At 34.8% G+C, this 18606-nt stretch overlaps 1 protein-coding gene across 1 annotated transcript in view; it reads left to right on the top strand.

The window, feature by feature from the left end:
* The window catches only part of LOC144962975 (phospholipase A-2-activating protein-like), a 23325-nt gene extending 8424 nt beyond the window's left edge, over window positions 1–14901 (top strand). Inside the window, exons 2-11 of the mRNA XM_078896474.1 lie at window positions 660–853; window positions 2135–2236; window positions 3776–3895; window positions 5059–5365; window positions 6338–6501; window positions 7388–7545; window positions 8094–8316; window positions 9128–9319; window positions 9884–10036; window positions 10563–14901. Of these exons, the coding sequence (XP_078752600.1) occupies window positions 660–853; window positions 2135–2236; window positions 3776–3895; window positions 5059–5365; window positions 6338–6501; window positions 7388–7545; window positions 8094–8316; window positions 9128–9319; window positions 9884–10036; window positions 10563–11119 (2170 nt within the window). The 3' untranslated portion in view covers window positions 11120–14901. The remainder of the gene's footprint in view (window positions 1–659; window positions 854–2134; window positions 2237–3775; window positions 3896–5058; window positions 5366–6337; window positions 6502–7387; window positions 7546–8093; window positions 8317–9127; window positions 9320–9883; window positions 10037–10562) is intronic.
* The last annotated feature ends 3705 nt before the right edge of the window (window positions 14902–18606 follow it).

The raw sequence follows: 18606 nt of genomic DNA, 5'->3' as shown, positions 1-18606 counted from the left end.
TCATGGTCTAATGTTGTATTTACCTTCAACACTGAACTTCAACAGTAATCGACTCAATTAGATTTATAATTTATGTAGTTTTTCAAACTACTTTTCTAAACATATAAGAATAAATGCTGATATCCTGGTAAATCTGCTTTGAAATGGGTAGATTTTCATTAGCACCCGTACCACCCACTCCTTGACGTCAACAGATCAAACACAACATTTAGGCAACAGCTTTTTCCCACGAACCACAAAGGAATGGAACAAGTTGCCAGAAGAAATAGTAACAGCACCAAGTCATGAACAATTCCTGGCCACTCTGAGGGCATACAACATGGCGCAGCGCTTGTCGCCAACATGATGACATTGGCTAGCCAAGGGAAGAAGAATAAAAGAACATTGACTAAAAAATAAAATATCATGCCTTACATTAATTTTGTTTTTAACGTAACCCGTATATTATTTCAAAAATTTCAAAATTTATTTTCATATTATTTCAAAGTTTTACCATTTCATTTCTTGTAAGAAAGTAACATGGAACTAGTTTTGTATTTTTCATTTGTCATTGCTTTTTTTCTTAAAATAGTTATCTTATTTCAAAATAACTATATTAGTTTATTCAATATACAAAAATAAGCTCAAATAACAGATGAGACGTCTACTATCTCCAACAGGAATGACAACAGCTTCCACAACAGCGTCACAATGAGGGGCCACACAAATTTTGTATCCAGTATCTGTATAGTGGCACCAGATGACACATATCCGAAAGGCCTTATCATGACTGGCAGCAATGACAAAACCATTCTGGCATTTGTCCCTGGTGAACCAGACCCAGTGTATAAGTTGACAGGGCATGAAGGAAATGGTTGGTTTTTACTTTATAATTTATGTAATTTTTTTTTTTTACCATTTGAAAACCCATCATTTCAGTCAAAATTAGTATTGCTTATTTATTTAGACCTGTAAATTCTCAGTCAATTAACTGAAATCAGTCAATTCATCAAATTCAAATATTTTAAAAAAGGAAAGAAAGAAATGAAGAAAGAAAGAATTCTTGAGTCGTAGTCGAATGACCGTAAAGTAATTAGGAATGCTCCACAGCGATACGCATAGCTGATGGGTCGTTTATATTTACAATAGATATATTGCCAAGGCTAAGCAACACTTTTTTAAATTGCCGTGTCTGAACACATCCCAGTGTATTTTCAAACAGCCTTAGTGAAATTATTTTTTCGTTTTCCAAACCTGTCGTGATCCCAATGGTAGCCGATTTTAACTGAGCCGTTGAGCGATAAATTTCACTGTTTCGTCTAAGCCAAAATTGACCACATTTACCCGGAGGGAAGTAAAAGTATGCAAAAAGTAAAATGCGAAAGCCGGAAGTGCGTTATGTAGACACCTCGAAATCGAAAGTTAGGGATTGCTACAGTACATCTCGATTGCTTCACATTGTAAACAAACAGTTTCTTCGCTGATTGGGTACCTAATTATAAGGAACAATGGTAAGCAGCCTAATTAATTCCTGCGCAAATTAGTTTTCTGCTATTGTTTTGCTCAAGCAAGCTTGCTGTTTACTATTCATTTCGATTCTTTGGATTTTTCCAATAGGATGAATTACAAAGAGTTTCAGTCAATTTTTATAGAGCTCATTTACAGGTCTATTTATTCACTTTATGGTAATATTGATGAAGACAATAATAATAGTAATAGTGGTAGTGATGATTCTAAAAGCAGTAATAAATATGCTAGGTTCTGCCTTCCGCTAAAGACTCTTTTCCTTCACATCTTAAAGTTCTTAAAATTTACATTTTAAAAGCAAATAAAGACCTTCCAACCCTCCTGATTTTAGCAGGAAATTCTTGATATTTGTTCTCATTCTCCATTTCTCTAATTACAAGCTATATTCCAAATTGTATTTTATTATTCCAGAAAAAAAAAGATAATCATCATCTTACCATCGGTATCGCCACCACTACCAACACATCTTCTTATGTTCCAGATTTGCCCATAAATTTTCCCAAATTTGTCTGAAAAGTTATCAGATTTGAAATTTATTTTTTTAGGACTGAATATCTCTTTAAATCATAAAATATGTTGCAAGTTTGCATTTTATTGTTCTTTTGACTTATTTCCTGTTCCTCTCTAGTCTGTGCCTTAGCATCTGGAAAGTTTGGGTTGATACTAAGTGGATCTTGGGATTCAACTGCCAGAGTTTGGCTCAACCAGAAGTGTATGATGGTCCTCGAAGGTGAGTAGATTACATTTTGTTTAGCAGTCTCATGCTTGCTCCACATGTTTGTTTACTTCCTTTACACTTATACTAATACTTACTTCCCAATGCTTTCTCAAAACGAAATGATACTTATTACTTAGCCAGAGATGCCAAAACATTATGAGTGAAAAAAGTTGTGGTCTGGAGATAAGAATTCCAGTTTAAGAGCAATTGCCACCAAATGCTGATGAGGTCTTATGGTTAAAAAAAAAGCCTCCACCACTTCTGCATTGTCATCGAATCACATAAATTACAGCACCCTCTTCAATACACAGCCATTCTTACTTACACCACTATCATCATTATCATCACTACCACCACATCTATATCATCATTACCACCACGACCATCACCACAGTATCATCACAACTACCATCACTACATTAACCATATCATCATCACTACTACTAATACCACTACCACATCATCATCACCACTAGCACAACTACTAATACTAATACCCTTACCACATCATAATCACAACAATCAGTACCACAACCACCACCAAAACATCATCATCAATCCTGCCACCATTCCTATAACTTCCACTACCACCACATCATCATCATTACTGCTCCAGCTGCCACCACCACCACTACATCAACATCATTACTACTATCATTCTTACAACTACAACCACCACTGCCACATCATCATCATTACTACCACATTATGATAATTTCTACCACCACTACTACAAGACTCATCACACCATCATCATCACTACCTCTGTTACCACCATTACCACCACATCATCACAATCACTAACCTAACAACTATTAAAACCACCACCTCATCATTGCCTTCACTACCACCACTTCCACATCATAAATTATACAACCACTAATACAACCAGCATCACTACCACTGCTACAGCAACCAACATATCATCATCAGTACTACCATTGTTACAACTGCCACAACATCATCACCGCTATCATCACTAGTCACACCACTATAATCACCACCGTCATCATCATCAACACTCTACCACCAACTCTATCATTATCATTCATTGATTTTGATATTTTCTATGATATTTGGTTTTGAATGTTTATCTATAGTTTTAGTGGAGAACCGACAACATTTTTGGTAAAGAAAGGCTTATTACAGTAATTGAATGATTATACTATCGTGGAAATTATGATATATGGAGACAAATTTTTTTAGCCCTATCAGTCAAGAAATAAAGTCTTATGTGCTTGCAAAAATTGGCCGTTTTTGTTGGGGTTTTTTTCATAATCATTATTATTATTTTTTTATTATTATTATTATTATTATTATTATTATTATTATTATTATTATTATTATTATTATTATTATTATTATTATTTAATTATCATTAGAACTATTATTATTATTTTTAAATTAATTATTCACAATTCGTTTTTTAAAACTTTTCGAACTTATTGTTGACCCTGATTTGTTGTGATGAGGTCCATAAGAAGAAGAAAAATGTGTTAATCATTTTAAACTTTTGGTTCCAGTCATATAACATTTTTTGATGTATCATAGGTCATCAAATGGCTGTTTGGGCAGTGGGCATCATATCAGCCCAAGGTATTATGTTGACAGGATCTGCAGACAAAACTCTCAAGGCTTGGAAGGCCGGAAAATGTATACAGACTTATACAGGTAATACATCCAAGGGGTCAGTCGTCTATACTGACAATTAATTATTGTATTGATTGACTTAGAAAGAGTCTTGGTTTAATTATTTTATCTCTTCATCATTTTTGGTTTCCTATAAGTTCTTTGGTGTCAAAGGAATATGTAAGCATTTCTTGGTGGAACTGTAAAAGTATGAACTTATTGTAAGCGCTGGTAGCCATTTACTAAATGATTTAGGGTAGATTAGAACTTTGAGGCTCACGGCATGTTAGTTTATCTCATTTTCTCTGACAGTTGCAATGATTTGCCACTCTCTGGATAAGTTTTTTGTTAGATATTTATCGAAAATGAGGTGGCAGTGATAGTATTATAGATGCCTAAAGTTAATTGACAATTTTTTTTAACACTAATCTTTTAATCCAACAATAATTCGTTAGCTTGGTTTTTTCAGATTTAGCAAAAGTAGGAATAATAATATAAAATGAAGACAACAGAAACATGAGGTCTGACTTAGATGATTTGCACATGAGCCAATTTTTTTTGTATTGGCTTCCATGTTGATCTAGTGCAATTTGTAAAATAGAAACAAAGACTTTTGGGGATATAATCTTTGCCATTAAAATTTTACAGGTCAAATTGAATTAAATGTATTGTTAGTGTCTTGGGAGGTGCTATTTTTTAAATTGTAAATCATCTCTCTGTTATGCATTGTATTATTTGTGGTTTACATATATATATGATTTGTAAACATTTGAGTTTGTTCGTCTTAGTGGGGACCTGTACTTCTGCCAGGATGAGACATTTAAAGTTAAGTTATCTCAAACTAAAAACACCGATAGCATGCTCTTGAACTCTACATCTATTCCCTACTTGAATTAATTCTCCTGTCTTCCCTTTCCTTGGGTACTTTAATCGTAATTCTAGAACTTTTTACTATCCCATTTTCTTCCTTTTTACAGGCGTTGACATGACCTAAATATGTTGCAAGCGCCATAAAAACCTTAAAAAGATAAAACAAGCACCTCCTTTGATATAATTTGTTTGTTTGTCTTACAACATAGTTTAGATGAAAGTACTCTAGTTATCATTAGTTTTACCTAGAGCTGACTGTGTGTACTGAATACTTAGCTAGATGTGATGATATTCATTGAAAACAAGTTTGTTTTTTGTTTTTCTCTTTCTGCCAGGTCATGAAGATTGTGTAAGGGGCATTGCAGTGGTTAGTGAATCTGAATTTCTATCTTGTTCAAATGATGCCAGTATTCGCCGATGGGCTGTCAATTCAGGAGATTGCCTCTCTGTCTATTTTGGGCATACCAACTATGTATACAGTATGTGTATCCTTCCAAATGGTGTCGATTTCATCACTGGAGGAGAGGACAGAACAATGAGAGTATGGCATGATGGAAAATGTCAGCAGACCATTTATCACCCTTGTGAATCAGTGTGGGCTGTCTGTACTCTGCCAAATGGAGACATTGTCTCTGGAGCCAGGTATTACATCTGTGAATTACAAGCAGCTATACGCAACTTAAGTTATTTAATTTGAAATTTGATGTTCCCTTTTCTCTCTCTCTCTATTTTTTTTTTAACTTATTGAGGTTAAAGCTGCTTTTAATGTTCCTAATAAGTTGCTTTACATATTTGTAATGAATACATTCTTCTGAAAAGCAAGGACATAAGTTAATCTGGCACTGAACCAATGATATTTGGATTTTATGAATTGCAACATCTTTATTTCAAAGATTGGTCTTTATTTTACATATTCCAAATATATGTTAGTAGGACTTAATAAATGTGTCAAATGCAACATCAAGCATATGTAAGAAAATCAAAGTGGACAGTAGCTGTCCATTTGACTTTGGTCTACCACAAAGTACTTTTCACCAGATTGAGATTTAGTCCAATCCCCATTCATTGCTTTGATATACCATAGACATAAATTGAGTCAACCCCTCCATGTTCATGTTCCAACCCACTTCACCTGTTCAAGATAGAAAAAAAAACCCATTGATTCACGATAATGCATGTATAGGGGAGAATTGTTATACAGGGATGGGTCAAACCATCCTGTCTGTTAATGTCTGTGTATGTGTGAGAGGGAGAGAGAAGGGGGGGGGGGGGGAAAGAGGGAGTGTATGCTTGTATGTTATCTTACTTATTCTGAGGCGCTTTAAAGCTCAACAAAACTTTAGACCTAGGTTCATTTGACTCTCCCATTTTGTCCGTTTTACTGGTGCTGAAACAAACAATGTCATTGGATCAGATTTTCAATTTTAAGACATAGAATTATGACCTCTGCAATACAGAAGTCTGCAAATTTGTAGATTTTGACCATTTATTGAATAACATTTTTTTCGTGATTTTAGTTTAAGCACTGACTCTCTCCATCATGTTTAACTCTTGTCATGTTTGACGATAACTTGTCTCCTCATCTCATAATTACAAAAATTTTGTTTATCTCAGTGATGGGATGATACGAGTGTTTACTCAGTGCCCGGAACGTGTAGCTTGTGATGAGGTGATTGCTGCTCATGAGGCATCACTGGCAACAGCACCAGTAGCATCTCAACCTCTTGGGGATATTAAAATGGAGGATCTGCCCGGACCTGATTCATTAAATAAACCAGGTAAGTTGATGTGCCCTTAATTTTTAAAATATTAAATGCAATTTAGTTATTTCAATGAAATTTTAAAATGTGCGCAATGATGAGAATTATAAAGATTGCAATCAAACTCAGAATTTAATGTATAATTCTGTACAAGTTGTACGGATGTGAGAAAATCTGCAAGAGTATGAAATTATGGAGTTGAGAGGAAAAGACGCCAGTTGTTGGATTATTTGGTTTTCTTGTATTTTTACACATGGATGCCTGAAAAATTAATTCATTTTTAGTCGTGTTTTGATTTATGAACTTGTATTCATGCACTTTTAAAAAATAGAAATAAAAACTTAAGATTTTAATTTGAAATAGCACATTATCCACTAAAGGCACCCGAAGCGCTTTACAGGGGTCCCTAGCCAACAGCATGCAACGTTTAAATATGTGGGACAAGACATGATACAGGCAATATTACAATTTGTTTCTGACAGAAACAATGCTGTTAACAGTCAGATATTCATTGTACACCTGAGTATGGTGGGAGAATGTGAATAAAGAGCCTTTTATAATAACTCAAATATGCACCATTCAGATTGGGACTCGAACCCAGGACCTTCTGTTCTGAAGGCGAGTGTCATATCACAGGGCCACATAACCATTTCCTATACCGATCCAATCTTTAAGTTATGGCTTTTTTTTTTTTGTGGTAAAATAGCTATTGCATCTTGCTCCGTGAATTTGAAATATTATGGGGTTTTTTAACTTTAAAAAAAAAAATTATGAAAATTTTGCTCTGCTCTTAGATGAAATAGTCATGAAGTCAATCAATGGCTGCTAGTTGGTAAGTGTGCATAGCTGGATACAAAATACATTACCAATACTTTTAATTTTTTTTTCAATTCTCAAACCTCAGGTAAACGCGATGGACAGACCACAATGGTGAATGATAATGGTAATGTAGATGCTTTCCAATGGGATGTCTCTCAAAACCGTTGGCTCAAAATAGGAAATGTTGTTGGATCAAGTGGCAGTACTCAAAGAACATCTGGGAAAATGTTACATGAAGGCGTGGTAAGATGAGGCTTTTGCCCTGTCTGTATATCTCTGGTAAAATTTGAAGGGAATTGCAATATGGAGGAAAAGTTGTGATGTCATAGCTTCTGCTTTTCCAGTTCTAAAATCATTGGAAGTGTGTATGAAACCAGTCCTTCGTAGAGCTAATAATGAATAGGTTTCATACTGAGTCATAAGGTGACATAAATATTTTAGTAGCAGGAGGTATAGGTAATTCTTCTAAGGACGTAAAAGAGCGGGGATGGGTGATTTTTTATGACGACCAGCATATATTTAGACTAGAAAATAAGATGTCGTCACTCTGAAACCAAGTCATTTACACGAGGTGTGTATTCCATCCTCTGGAAGAGTGGTTTTAAACTCCCACTGAGATTGGAACCAGTTTTTTGACATCATACTTTTGCTCCCTATTAAAACTTTGATAGATAGAGATAAGAAAGCTGTCTGAAAATGAGTATGCATATCAGTTTATATATTGTCATAGTGACTAAAATCAAAGCAACAAAGAAATGGAGATTAATTTTTTCAACCATCACATTTTTTAGGAATATGACTATGTGTTCAGCGTGGATATCAAGGAAGGAGCTCCTCCTATCAAGCTCCCCTATAATATATCTGAAGACCCCTGGATGGCTGCACAGAAATTCATCTACAAACATGAGCTACCCCAGGAGTACCTTGACCAAGTGGCCAATTTCATTATTGAAAATACTAAGGGAGTCACGTTAAGCACTGGGTCTGCGGCATCAGTGTCAGATCCATTTACAGGTAAATTAGTTATCAGGTTTTTATATTATTTTGAATTTGTTATGGGGGTTTGTTTTGACATTAAAAAGAAACTGTATCTTTGGGAAAGTAATGGTTGAGTTTTAATATATACAAAGTAAATGATGATAAAAGCTTAAGAGACCTGCAGTTGCTATTTTCTATCACAATCAGTTTGGTATAATAGTTTAATGATAGGTATTCCAGGTATATTATTAATGATACACATTCTTATTGCTCTCATATTACTCATATATGCAGTGGTCTGGGAAGAAATATAGTTGTCGTGCTGTGGGACAGCTTTGACGCTGAGCCATCATGATATTTGATTTTTTAAATACTTTCAACTAAATGAATGTTTATTTCAAATATTTACAACATCAATTTTTTTCAGCTCTCAGTTTACCGAGCCTCATTTATTAGTGATCTCTCAGAACCAGTTTACATAGCTAAAATTTTCTCGAGGAATTATAGACTAATAAAAAAAATTTGAAGAACTTCAGCTTTAGTTTCCCGGTGTGTACATGATTTTCCCATATTGCCACTCACCTAGTTATAGAGACATAAATTGATATGGGACACATTATAGTTTGTGAGTTAAGTTCTATGATTTTGTTTGATTTTTCAGCTCGTGATATCAACTGAATATATTTAATGCTTATCACTTAATTCATTTCATATTTCTTAATTTTGATTTTAAGGTGGTATTGTATATTAGAGGTTGATAATCCATATAAATAGCCATCCTACCATTTCTTCCACCTTCCAACCATACCTTTTTAATGAGTTCCATTATATTCTTTTCTTAAATTAGGAGGAGACCGCTACATTCCATCAAAAGGGGAATCAGATAGCATGGTAGCCTCAGGTGCCTCTGATCCATTCACAGGTGGCAACCGATATATGCCAGAAGGACAGCAGCAAGGAGGGGCATCTGGTAACAATCACTTCCCACAGACATCATGTCTCTTCTTCGACACAGCCAGTCCAGCTCATCAAATTATTGGTGATTCTATTTTTAAATTCTTCAAATAGATTATTTCTGTGGCTCACTTGGGAGACATTCCTTAACATAAAAAAAAGGTTTTTTTGCAACTATATCAAAAAAGTATTTGCAAGTTCTTAATCAGCAACCTCAACTTACTCAAGTATATGCATACAGATCACATTTTAATGCTTTGATAAAAAAAGAAATAATAATAAAATTTATTTTGATTTTAAAAATTTCAATGCAGATAAAGTCAATAAAGTCGATTCGCTATGGCATATCTCATATAATATTATAGTAGTTTAAAGAAAAAACGCATATAATAAGAATAATATTAATACTAGTAATAATAAAATAATAATACTAGTAATAATAAAATAGTAATATTGATGATGATGGTAATATTATAATAATAGTAATGATAATTTGTGTGTGTATTTGTAATTTTATGTGCACTTTGTAAGCTTTACATTATTGATCTATGTAAAGTGCTATGGGGCTTGGCATAAAGCACTATACAATGATGTTGTCATTACAACTACTACTTCTACTGCTGCTAATTTTATCACTGTTACTTTACAGGCAAATTAAAAGAATTCAACAGCCAGGTAGAACCCGGATTCCAGCTAGAAGAGTCTTCCTTGGACAGCCTCAACTCTCTCATGTCAGAGAGTGGTGGACAGGCTAAAGGAGAGGCAGTCAAGTTACTTGACACTCTCCTACTTTGGCCACAGGGTAAGTTATTTGTTTTCAGTATGAACTTGAAGGCCCAATTGTGTACACATTACCTCTCCTTCAATTTTTAAAACACTAAATTAACATTTTTGTACGCTTTGATCTTAAATTAGGTTCGGCAAAATGAATCTGACAACAGGGGGATGTAAAAAATGCATATTCTTATGCATTTTTGTTCATTGTACACACTTTGCTGAGGATCCTAAGCATTTTAACAATCATGCATTCTTTTATTGTACTTAAACACTTAAATCTGTTTCTTGACCTGTAAGTTCATATAGGGAGTTCAACATTATATTACCTGGCTGGGTCATATCATAATATTGCTAGTATGGTCTAATTGCCCATTATCAAATTTAGGGCTGTTTATGGTTTGAAGGATTGTACGCATTTTTGCTATATGGCAAAAAGTTAAAATGGGCTGTATGGAACAATAATGACCCTTTAACGTCTTTTTTTTTTAATTTTTAAAGAATAGATACCTACTTGACTGTTTAAAATATTTTTTTAAATTTTAATCAACCAGAAAATGTATTCCCAGTGCTTGACATATTAAGAATGGCCATCAAGGATCAGAAAATGTGTGATTTATTTTGTTCAAGACCAGACTTTATAGACCAGCTCAGTCAATTTGCTTCTCCAGGCAATAGCCCTGCGACAAGAATGTTATCATTACGTACCATAACCAACTTGTTTCGCTATCCAGGTGGTGTTAAGCTAAATATGGATAACATCGACAATATTTTACAAGCAACAATAGGTTGCAAGGACCTTATGACCAAAAATGGCCAGATTGCTTTTGCCACTTTAATTCTGGATTATTGTGTGTTATTGAGGAGTCAGGATGATTTGGAAAACAAATCGAAATGTTTACAAGCCATCGGAGAGCTTCTACCCCTCGGTCTAGATGGAGAAGCTTCATATCGTTTACTAGTTGCCATGGGAACTTTGGTCTCAGGAGATGATGGATGCAAAGCTGTTTCACAGTCAATCAAGCTGCCTGATACTCTCTCTCGATTCCAGTCATCTTCAATGTCCAAAGTGGTCGAATGTTCCAGTTTAGTGTCTTCGGCTCTAAGTTGATTTCTCTTGTTTCATTTATCCTTGTATATATGTTTGGTTCTTTTTGTTGATTTTGCTACAGTGCAATCTACTTATAATGGTATCTAATGGTATTTGGTATTCACTGGTTCAATAAATTTCCTGGAATATCAAAACTTAAATATTTGATGGTAACAGCTGATGTTCAGCTCACAAATATTTTATTATAACCTAATGTGAAGTAACAATTTGGGGTTTGTTTTTGTTTTTTTTGTTAGTTTATGTACGGATCTCTATGAGGGATCCTTACCTTAAACTTTCACTGTGTGAGGTTGAAATTTTGATCCCGAGGGTCAAATATTTCTAATGTTCTTAAGTGCATTGAGCATGGTGTTAAAACAATTGAAAATAGGCTTGACCACCATCTAGAAAAACTCCATTATAAAGGATTGCATTTGTGTGAATGTGTGATTGATTTTGAAAGTGCATTAAAAAATACTTTGTGATACGTCTTTTTGCTAGAAAAGTATTGTCTGCTTTGTTTTGTTACGTTGAATGATGCCAAGCTGTTTTTGTGCAATTTCGCAAAATGGCTCTATTGTTGCCTGAATTTGTTGTTGATATGAAATGAACTGGGGTACCTGGGGGTACATACTGTGTCTTCTATCCCCTTATATCTGTTTTCCAACATGCTTTCTGTCTTTGTCTTGGAATGAGATTACTTGGTTTTGTCCTGGCCCTGGCCGAAGTCCTAGCTTGGAGGGAAACAGTCAAATGCATAGTTATTGTTTTGGAAGATGATATTTTTTTCCTTGTAAATCATCTCTCTGTTATGTATTATTATATTTGTTATTTTGAATTTATAATGTAAGCATTTGAGTGTATTCCTCTTTGTTGGATTTTGTGCTTGTATCCGGATTACATGAGACTTATAGGTGATCTCAAACTAAGTACATTGGTGGTATGCTGTTGGAATCTACATCTGATCCCTATTTGTTCCCAGTTCCCCTATGTCTTACCTTTTTCTTGGGTGCTTTATTTGTAACTCTAGAACTTGTTACTATCCCATTTTTTTCGTTTTTACAGGCGCTGATATAACCTAAATGTGTTGCAAGCGCCGTAAAACCATTAAAAACAAACAAACAAACGAGCCAGAAGTGTTGCGAGCGCTGTAAAACCTTTTAGAATAAACAAAACCATACCTGTGGCTCGATTTTTTCACAGTTCAGAGTTGTCAGATAATTTCATTTTTGATTGAAATAAATAAAGTGGTAGTTGGAAAATATAGACATGGTGGTTTTACGACAATCAATCCTGATCAAATAATTTGACAGAGTCAATCGAAATTATATGGCAGATATTCTTATATTATAGGAACTTACAGCTGGCGTGTTCTATTGAATTGCACTTGTTGGTGTTAATGTAAAACATGTTCCAATGGACAGGGGCAACCATCATCATTATTATTACTACACCAAATGTCCCAATTACAATGTTGGAGTGAGTACTCAATGTTCAAATTCCATGTATTAAAACATTCAAGTGGCATGTTTCATTTGTGTTCTAGTTTGCACTTTAAATTGGTTGTCATCAAAATGAGAATAACTCCTTTTCTGTATTTTGTTATAAAAGTATGTCAAAGAAAATCTAAAGTGTTATTTCAACAGTGCAAAATAATATGCTCAAGCACACCTTTTAAAGTAACTATTTAACACTAATAGTTTTTCCATGTCTTGTAAAATAAGCATTTTTTGTCTTACGGTCACATGATCATTACTCCATTATATAGATTATTATTATTATTAATTTTAAGAATGCTGCCGTTCAAACAAATGTGACCTGTTGTCTCAAAACTGAATTATGTTGGTGTAAACCAGATATCACTGGGTGGGTCTGTTTTCCTCCCATTTTCTGACCTCCCATAGTGGGCAGGGATGCACTTACTGTGGCTTCTATCCCTCTATATCCGTTTTCCAACTTTTTACTATCCTATTCTTCCTTTTTACTGGCACTGATATGACCTTAATATGTTGCAAGCGCCGTAAAACCCTTAAATACAAACATTTTCTCCCATAATGGCACTTGCTGTTTCTTCTATCCCCCTATGTTTTCCAACTTGCTTTCTGTCTTTGTCTTGGAATGAGATTACATGGTTTTGTCCTGACCCTGGCTGGGAGGGAAACAGTCTAGTTATAGTGTTGGGAGATGATTTTTTTCTCTTCTTGTAGTCATCTCTCTGTTGTGTACTGTTGTTTTTTGTTTTGGATATCATGATTTGCAAACATTTGAGTGTTCCTCTTAGTGGGGACCCGTGCTTGTGTCTGGATGAGACTTTTAACTGCGGGTGGTTGGATGGGAGCATCACCCTTGAATCATATACCTATGATGTTCGCATGGGTGTACGATCCGATAGTGATGTCGTTTCTTCTTCTCTTTACTAGCCTATCCTGCTTCTTTGGTTTGTGATTGTATTTTTAACAGGGGATATTTTTTTCCTGTAAATCCTCTGCCTGTTTGTTCTTGGTTATTTATAATTTAGCTTATGATATCTTTAGGTTATGATTTTGATTGACATTTGTACTATTTTTGTTAGATTGCTTGTTTTTTTGTTTCAGCGGTCTCTCATATAACCTCAATTGTGTTGGACGAGACCTAAAGCAACAAACAAAAAAAAAAAAATAGACTTTTAACTAAGCGGTCTCAAACTAAGTACACTGATAGTGTGCTTTTGGAATCTACATCTGTTCCCTATTTGAGCCCTTACTCTTTGTCATACTCTTCTTGTGCACTTTCAATTGTAAATCTACAATTTCTTTTACTATTCTATCTTTTTCCCTTTTACTGAAATAACATGAGTGTGTCGCTAGCACCATAAAACTCTTAAAAACCTACAAACCAGATTTCAAGAACTGGATTTAAAGTTAAAATGAGGAGAAATGTAAATATCTAATATTTTTCACTAGATTTTAAAATTGTAGCAGATTAACAACCTGATATACTGGGTGGGGTTCATGGCCTCCCATAGTGGGCAGGGAGGTCACTTATTGTGTCTTCTATACCGCGATATCGGTTTTCCAACCATTGTCTTGGAATGAATATATATATATATATATATATATATGTGGGATTTTGTGCTTGTGGCTGGATGACACTTTTAGGTATCTCAAACTATGCTCAATGATGGTATGTTCTTGAATCTAAATCTATTCCCTATTTGCATCATTCCCCTTTGTCTTACTTTTCTTGTTTGATTTTAATTGTAAATCTTCCTTTTAACTGGTGCTGAATGGCCTAAATGTGTCACAAGCGCAGTAAAACATGTGTAAACAAAAAACCAGACGTAACACTGTTTTGAGTCAGTTGGTCACAAATATATGCAGATTGAATATCACATTTTATCTGCTTAATTAAATTTGTAAAGAGAGATCTGAAACTTTTCATTAATTTTAATTGTTCACATTTCAGGCCATATTAAATCTTTATTGACCTTAATAGAAATAAAAATGCATAAATTTTCAAATATTACTTCATAATCAATGTTATCTTTTCACTAACTGAAGAATAGGCCAAAAAAAAAATGTAAAGTTCCAGTGCTTTTTTTTTTTTAAGATTATCCAAAAAGGGATCTTAATTTTATTAGATATAAATTAGTGGATGCATTACAATTTACTTTTCAAAACTTTGAGAGGATGTTGATTGATTCAGGGATACAATGAGTGTTATAATAATGTATTTGTTAGAGCAACAATGAAATCTCTTGTTTATTTATTATTTTCTATTTCATGTTTCAAAGATCAAATAATAAAAGCAGCCATGATAAAAAATTGAAGTGTTATTTGTTTTATATCTATATATTTTTAGATATTAACGAGGATATTGCTGGCTTTTAGACATTGGATTTTATGACGTTTGTGCTTCGGTATGCCCAGGAATCTTCTTGGATGACGTCAAACAGTTCATCACTTTCAGGCTGTTGAGTCAAGCTGCTTCCCATAGCGGGCAGGAAGGCACTTACTGTTTCTTATGTCTTGTTATATTTTTCGTTGTAAACATTTGAATGTATTCATCTTAGTGGGATCCTGTGCTTGAATATGAATGTACTAAGTATATTGATAGTAAGTGGAATCTACTTATAAATGTTCCCTATTTGAGCCAGTCTCTTTTGCCTTACGTTTTCTTGGTAGTTTTTCATTATAAACCCAGAATCTTTGACTATCCCATTTTCTTCCTTTTTACTGGCGCTCTTGTGACCTTAATGTGTCAGTAGTAAACTCCTTAAAAACACACAAAATAGGTGATGCAGATGGATGCTTCCGTCATGTAAATAAACTTTGCGACTTGTGATCTTTGTTCTGTTGGGAACCCATTGTGCAGAAATCTTTTAAAATCCAAGCTGAGATTGGATAATATCACGTACAAGCGTTGGTAAATTGTCAAGGATGGAAGTGGAAGCAATTTCCTTGATTTTAACTTGTCTATCCATCCTTATCAGAGCTGCAATGAGTGTCCTATTGAGATCTGCTGGAGCATGGTTAATCTTAAAGGCCAGTGTGACCTTTAAACAAACTACACCAATGGTATACCCGCTTTTTGCTCATAACTGTCTCTTTATGTGGCAACATTATCTTTATGAATTTGCACACCACTAATACATTTTTTAAAATATTGATTGTTTAATACACTTGTCACATTAGTTTCCAAATTGCTCACATACTCGAATATGTGGATACAGTATATGAGATCTTTATTTACTATTGTTAATTCAAAATAAAATCAGGACTAAGGATATATGCTTTGATGCATTGGAATTTAAGTCTGATCAGCATGGAAAATGTCTGATTATCTTATAACGTTCCTCCACTGGGACTCACGCAAGCATCAGAGAAAATTTACAAAAAATCACAACACTACCATATTCATATAGGTGAAACAAACAAGTTATTAGAGAAATAAATGAAAAAAAAATATTTTTTCCAAAAATAAATTTTTGACTTTTCGGTGATGAAACTGTATGAGGTGAGCAAAACCAGCCATCTCACCCAAACAAATAAACAAAAAATATCAGGGAAAGGGATGTTTGTTTTGAGCATTTTCCTTTAACTATGCTTGCGACACATTTTGGTCGTTTCAGCATCAGCATAAAGGAAGAAAATAAAATGGTCAAAAGATTTATGTTTTGTTGTTTTTTAGGGTTTTACTGGGTTTGCCACACTATTTAACTATTTAGGTCATTTCAGCGCCAGTAAAGAGGAAGATGATATAGAGGACAGGTTGAAGATCTGAAGTTAAAGAGCAAGACAAAGGGGACTGGTTCAAATCCGGAAAAAATGATTCTACAAACAATCCACCGATTTGCCTTTTTTAACATTCCTATAAGTCCCATCCAGGCACAAGCAAATAAATGATACACGAATACTTCCAAAGTATACAATACATTCAAAACTTATAAAACATGAGAGATGATTTATAAAGAAAAAATATCTCAAATAAAAATACTATACATTTGACTGTCTCCATCCCGGGTAAGGGTTCCCACCAGGACCATAAAAAAAGATAATTCTCAACTGTGAGCAAAGGCAGTGAGCAACATGAAAGGTAAAACAGGTATGAGGGATAGAGGACTACGAAAGTGACCTCTTTGCCCAGCATGGGAGGTCAGAAAATCCCATCCATGTCAAAAGATTTAGATCAAGCCGACAAGAAACGAGAAAAAAGGTGTATCACAGTCACAGAGCTCAGAAATGGACAAGAGTTACAAATTCTTGAAAATATTGTGTTGTTTTTAAGTAATGGGCTTCATGATGTTTGCAATACGTTTCGGTCATATCAGTGCCAGTAGGAAGGAAGGAAGAAAATGGGATAGTAAAAAAATTCTAAAATTACACTTAAAGTACCCAAGAAAAAGTAAGACAAAGGGGAATTGGTTCAAATGTGGAACATGTAGATTCCAAGAGCATACCATAGTTTGAGATCACCTACAAGTCTCATCCAGACACCAGCACAGGACCCCACCAAGAACTTACTCAGATGTTTACAAGATATTGTTATGCCCTTGCAATGGTTGCTAACGAGTCCGGAGTTGACCATGCCTTCCCCGGGTTGCTAGGCATTCTGAACACCTCATTTATCCAATCAGAGGGTTCAAATCGGCGCTATATATGTGAGGCGCGGGAAACCAGACGCAGTTCTTGTAAGTTTAGTCGAGCTAAACACAATACCCCCAAACAGCGGCTGTGTTTTATATTATATGATTGTAGAGGTGTTCTTATTCATGGATGTCAGGAGAGAGACAAGGAGGACGAATGGATAAGTAGAGTTGTGTCGTAGATGTAACCTAGTTTCCGTAATAAATGTATCGTGTTTGTTAATCTTGCTTTCTTTTATTTTGTCATGTTAATATTGTCTAGTCGTGAAAAACGGGCTTTCTCCTTTCTCTTCCCTCTGATCAGACTTGGCTCAGTGCAGTGGCCTGATCTTCCACTCCGAGGGAACTTATCAACGAGTTCCCTCTGTCTATCTTTCTTAGTCTTTTCTTTATGTTGACGATTTGGGCTATCTGGCTTTCCAGACTCTCCGGGAGCAGCCAGAATTATCACACTATGTTCAAAACAAAAATATAACAATCTGAACATAACAAAGAGATGATTTACAAGGAAAAAAAGTATCACCTCCCAAAAACTAAAACTATACATTTGACTGTTTCCTTCTAAGCCAAGGACTCTGGCAAGGGCAAGGTCAAAACCAAGAAATCAAATTCCAAGACAAAGACCGAAAGCAATCAGAAAACATAGAGGGGATAGAAGACAGAGCATGACCTCCTGCCTACCATGGGAGGTCAAAGCAACTTAGAAAATAGATAAAGGGCGGATAGAAGACCAAGGAAGTGACCTCCAGCCCAGCATAGAAGTCAAAACATTTTGTTGTTTTTTGTTTGTTTTGTTTTTAAGGGTTTTATGGCGCTTGTAAAAAGAAGATAGAATAGTCAAAATATTCTAGATTTACAATCAAAGCACCCAAGAAAAAGTAAGACAAAGCGGAATTGGTTCACATTGGGAACATGTTTTTTTTGTTTTTAAGAGTTTTACGGCACTTGCAACACATTTAGGTCATATCAGCGCCAGTAAAAAGGGGTTAAATATGGGACAGTAAAAAGTTATAGAATTACAATTAACGCACCCAAGAAAAGGTAAGTCAAAGGGGGATTGGTTCAAATAGGAAACATGTAGGTTCCAAGAGCACACTATCAAAGCACTTAGTTTGAGATCACATAAAAGTCTCATCCAGACACCAGCACAGGATCCCACTAAGAGGAACACACTCAAATGTTTAAAGATTACATAACTAACAATACATAACAGAGATGATTTACAAGGGAAAAAAATATCATCTCCCAAAACCATAACTATACATTTGGCTGTTTCCTTCCCAGTCAAGGATTCCAGTCAGGGCTGTGACAAAACTAAGTAATCCCATTCCAAGACAGAAAGAAACTCGGAAAACAGATATTAAGGGGATAGAAGACACAGCGT

This window comes from Berghia stephanieae, chromosome 1, assembly GCF_034508935.2.
Source record: "Berghia stephanieae isolate SIO BIC M18660-M18661 chromosome 1, UCSD_Bste_1.3, whole genome shotgun sequence".
Taxonomy (NCBI): Eukaryota; Metazoa; Mollusca; class Gastropoda; order Nudibranchia; family Aeolidiidae; genus Berghia; species Berghia stephanieae.
Note: the sequence above shows the minus strand (reverse complement) of the source record. Positions and strands in the feature narration are given on the sequence as shown.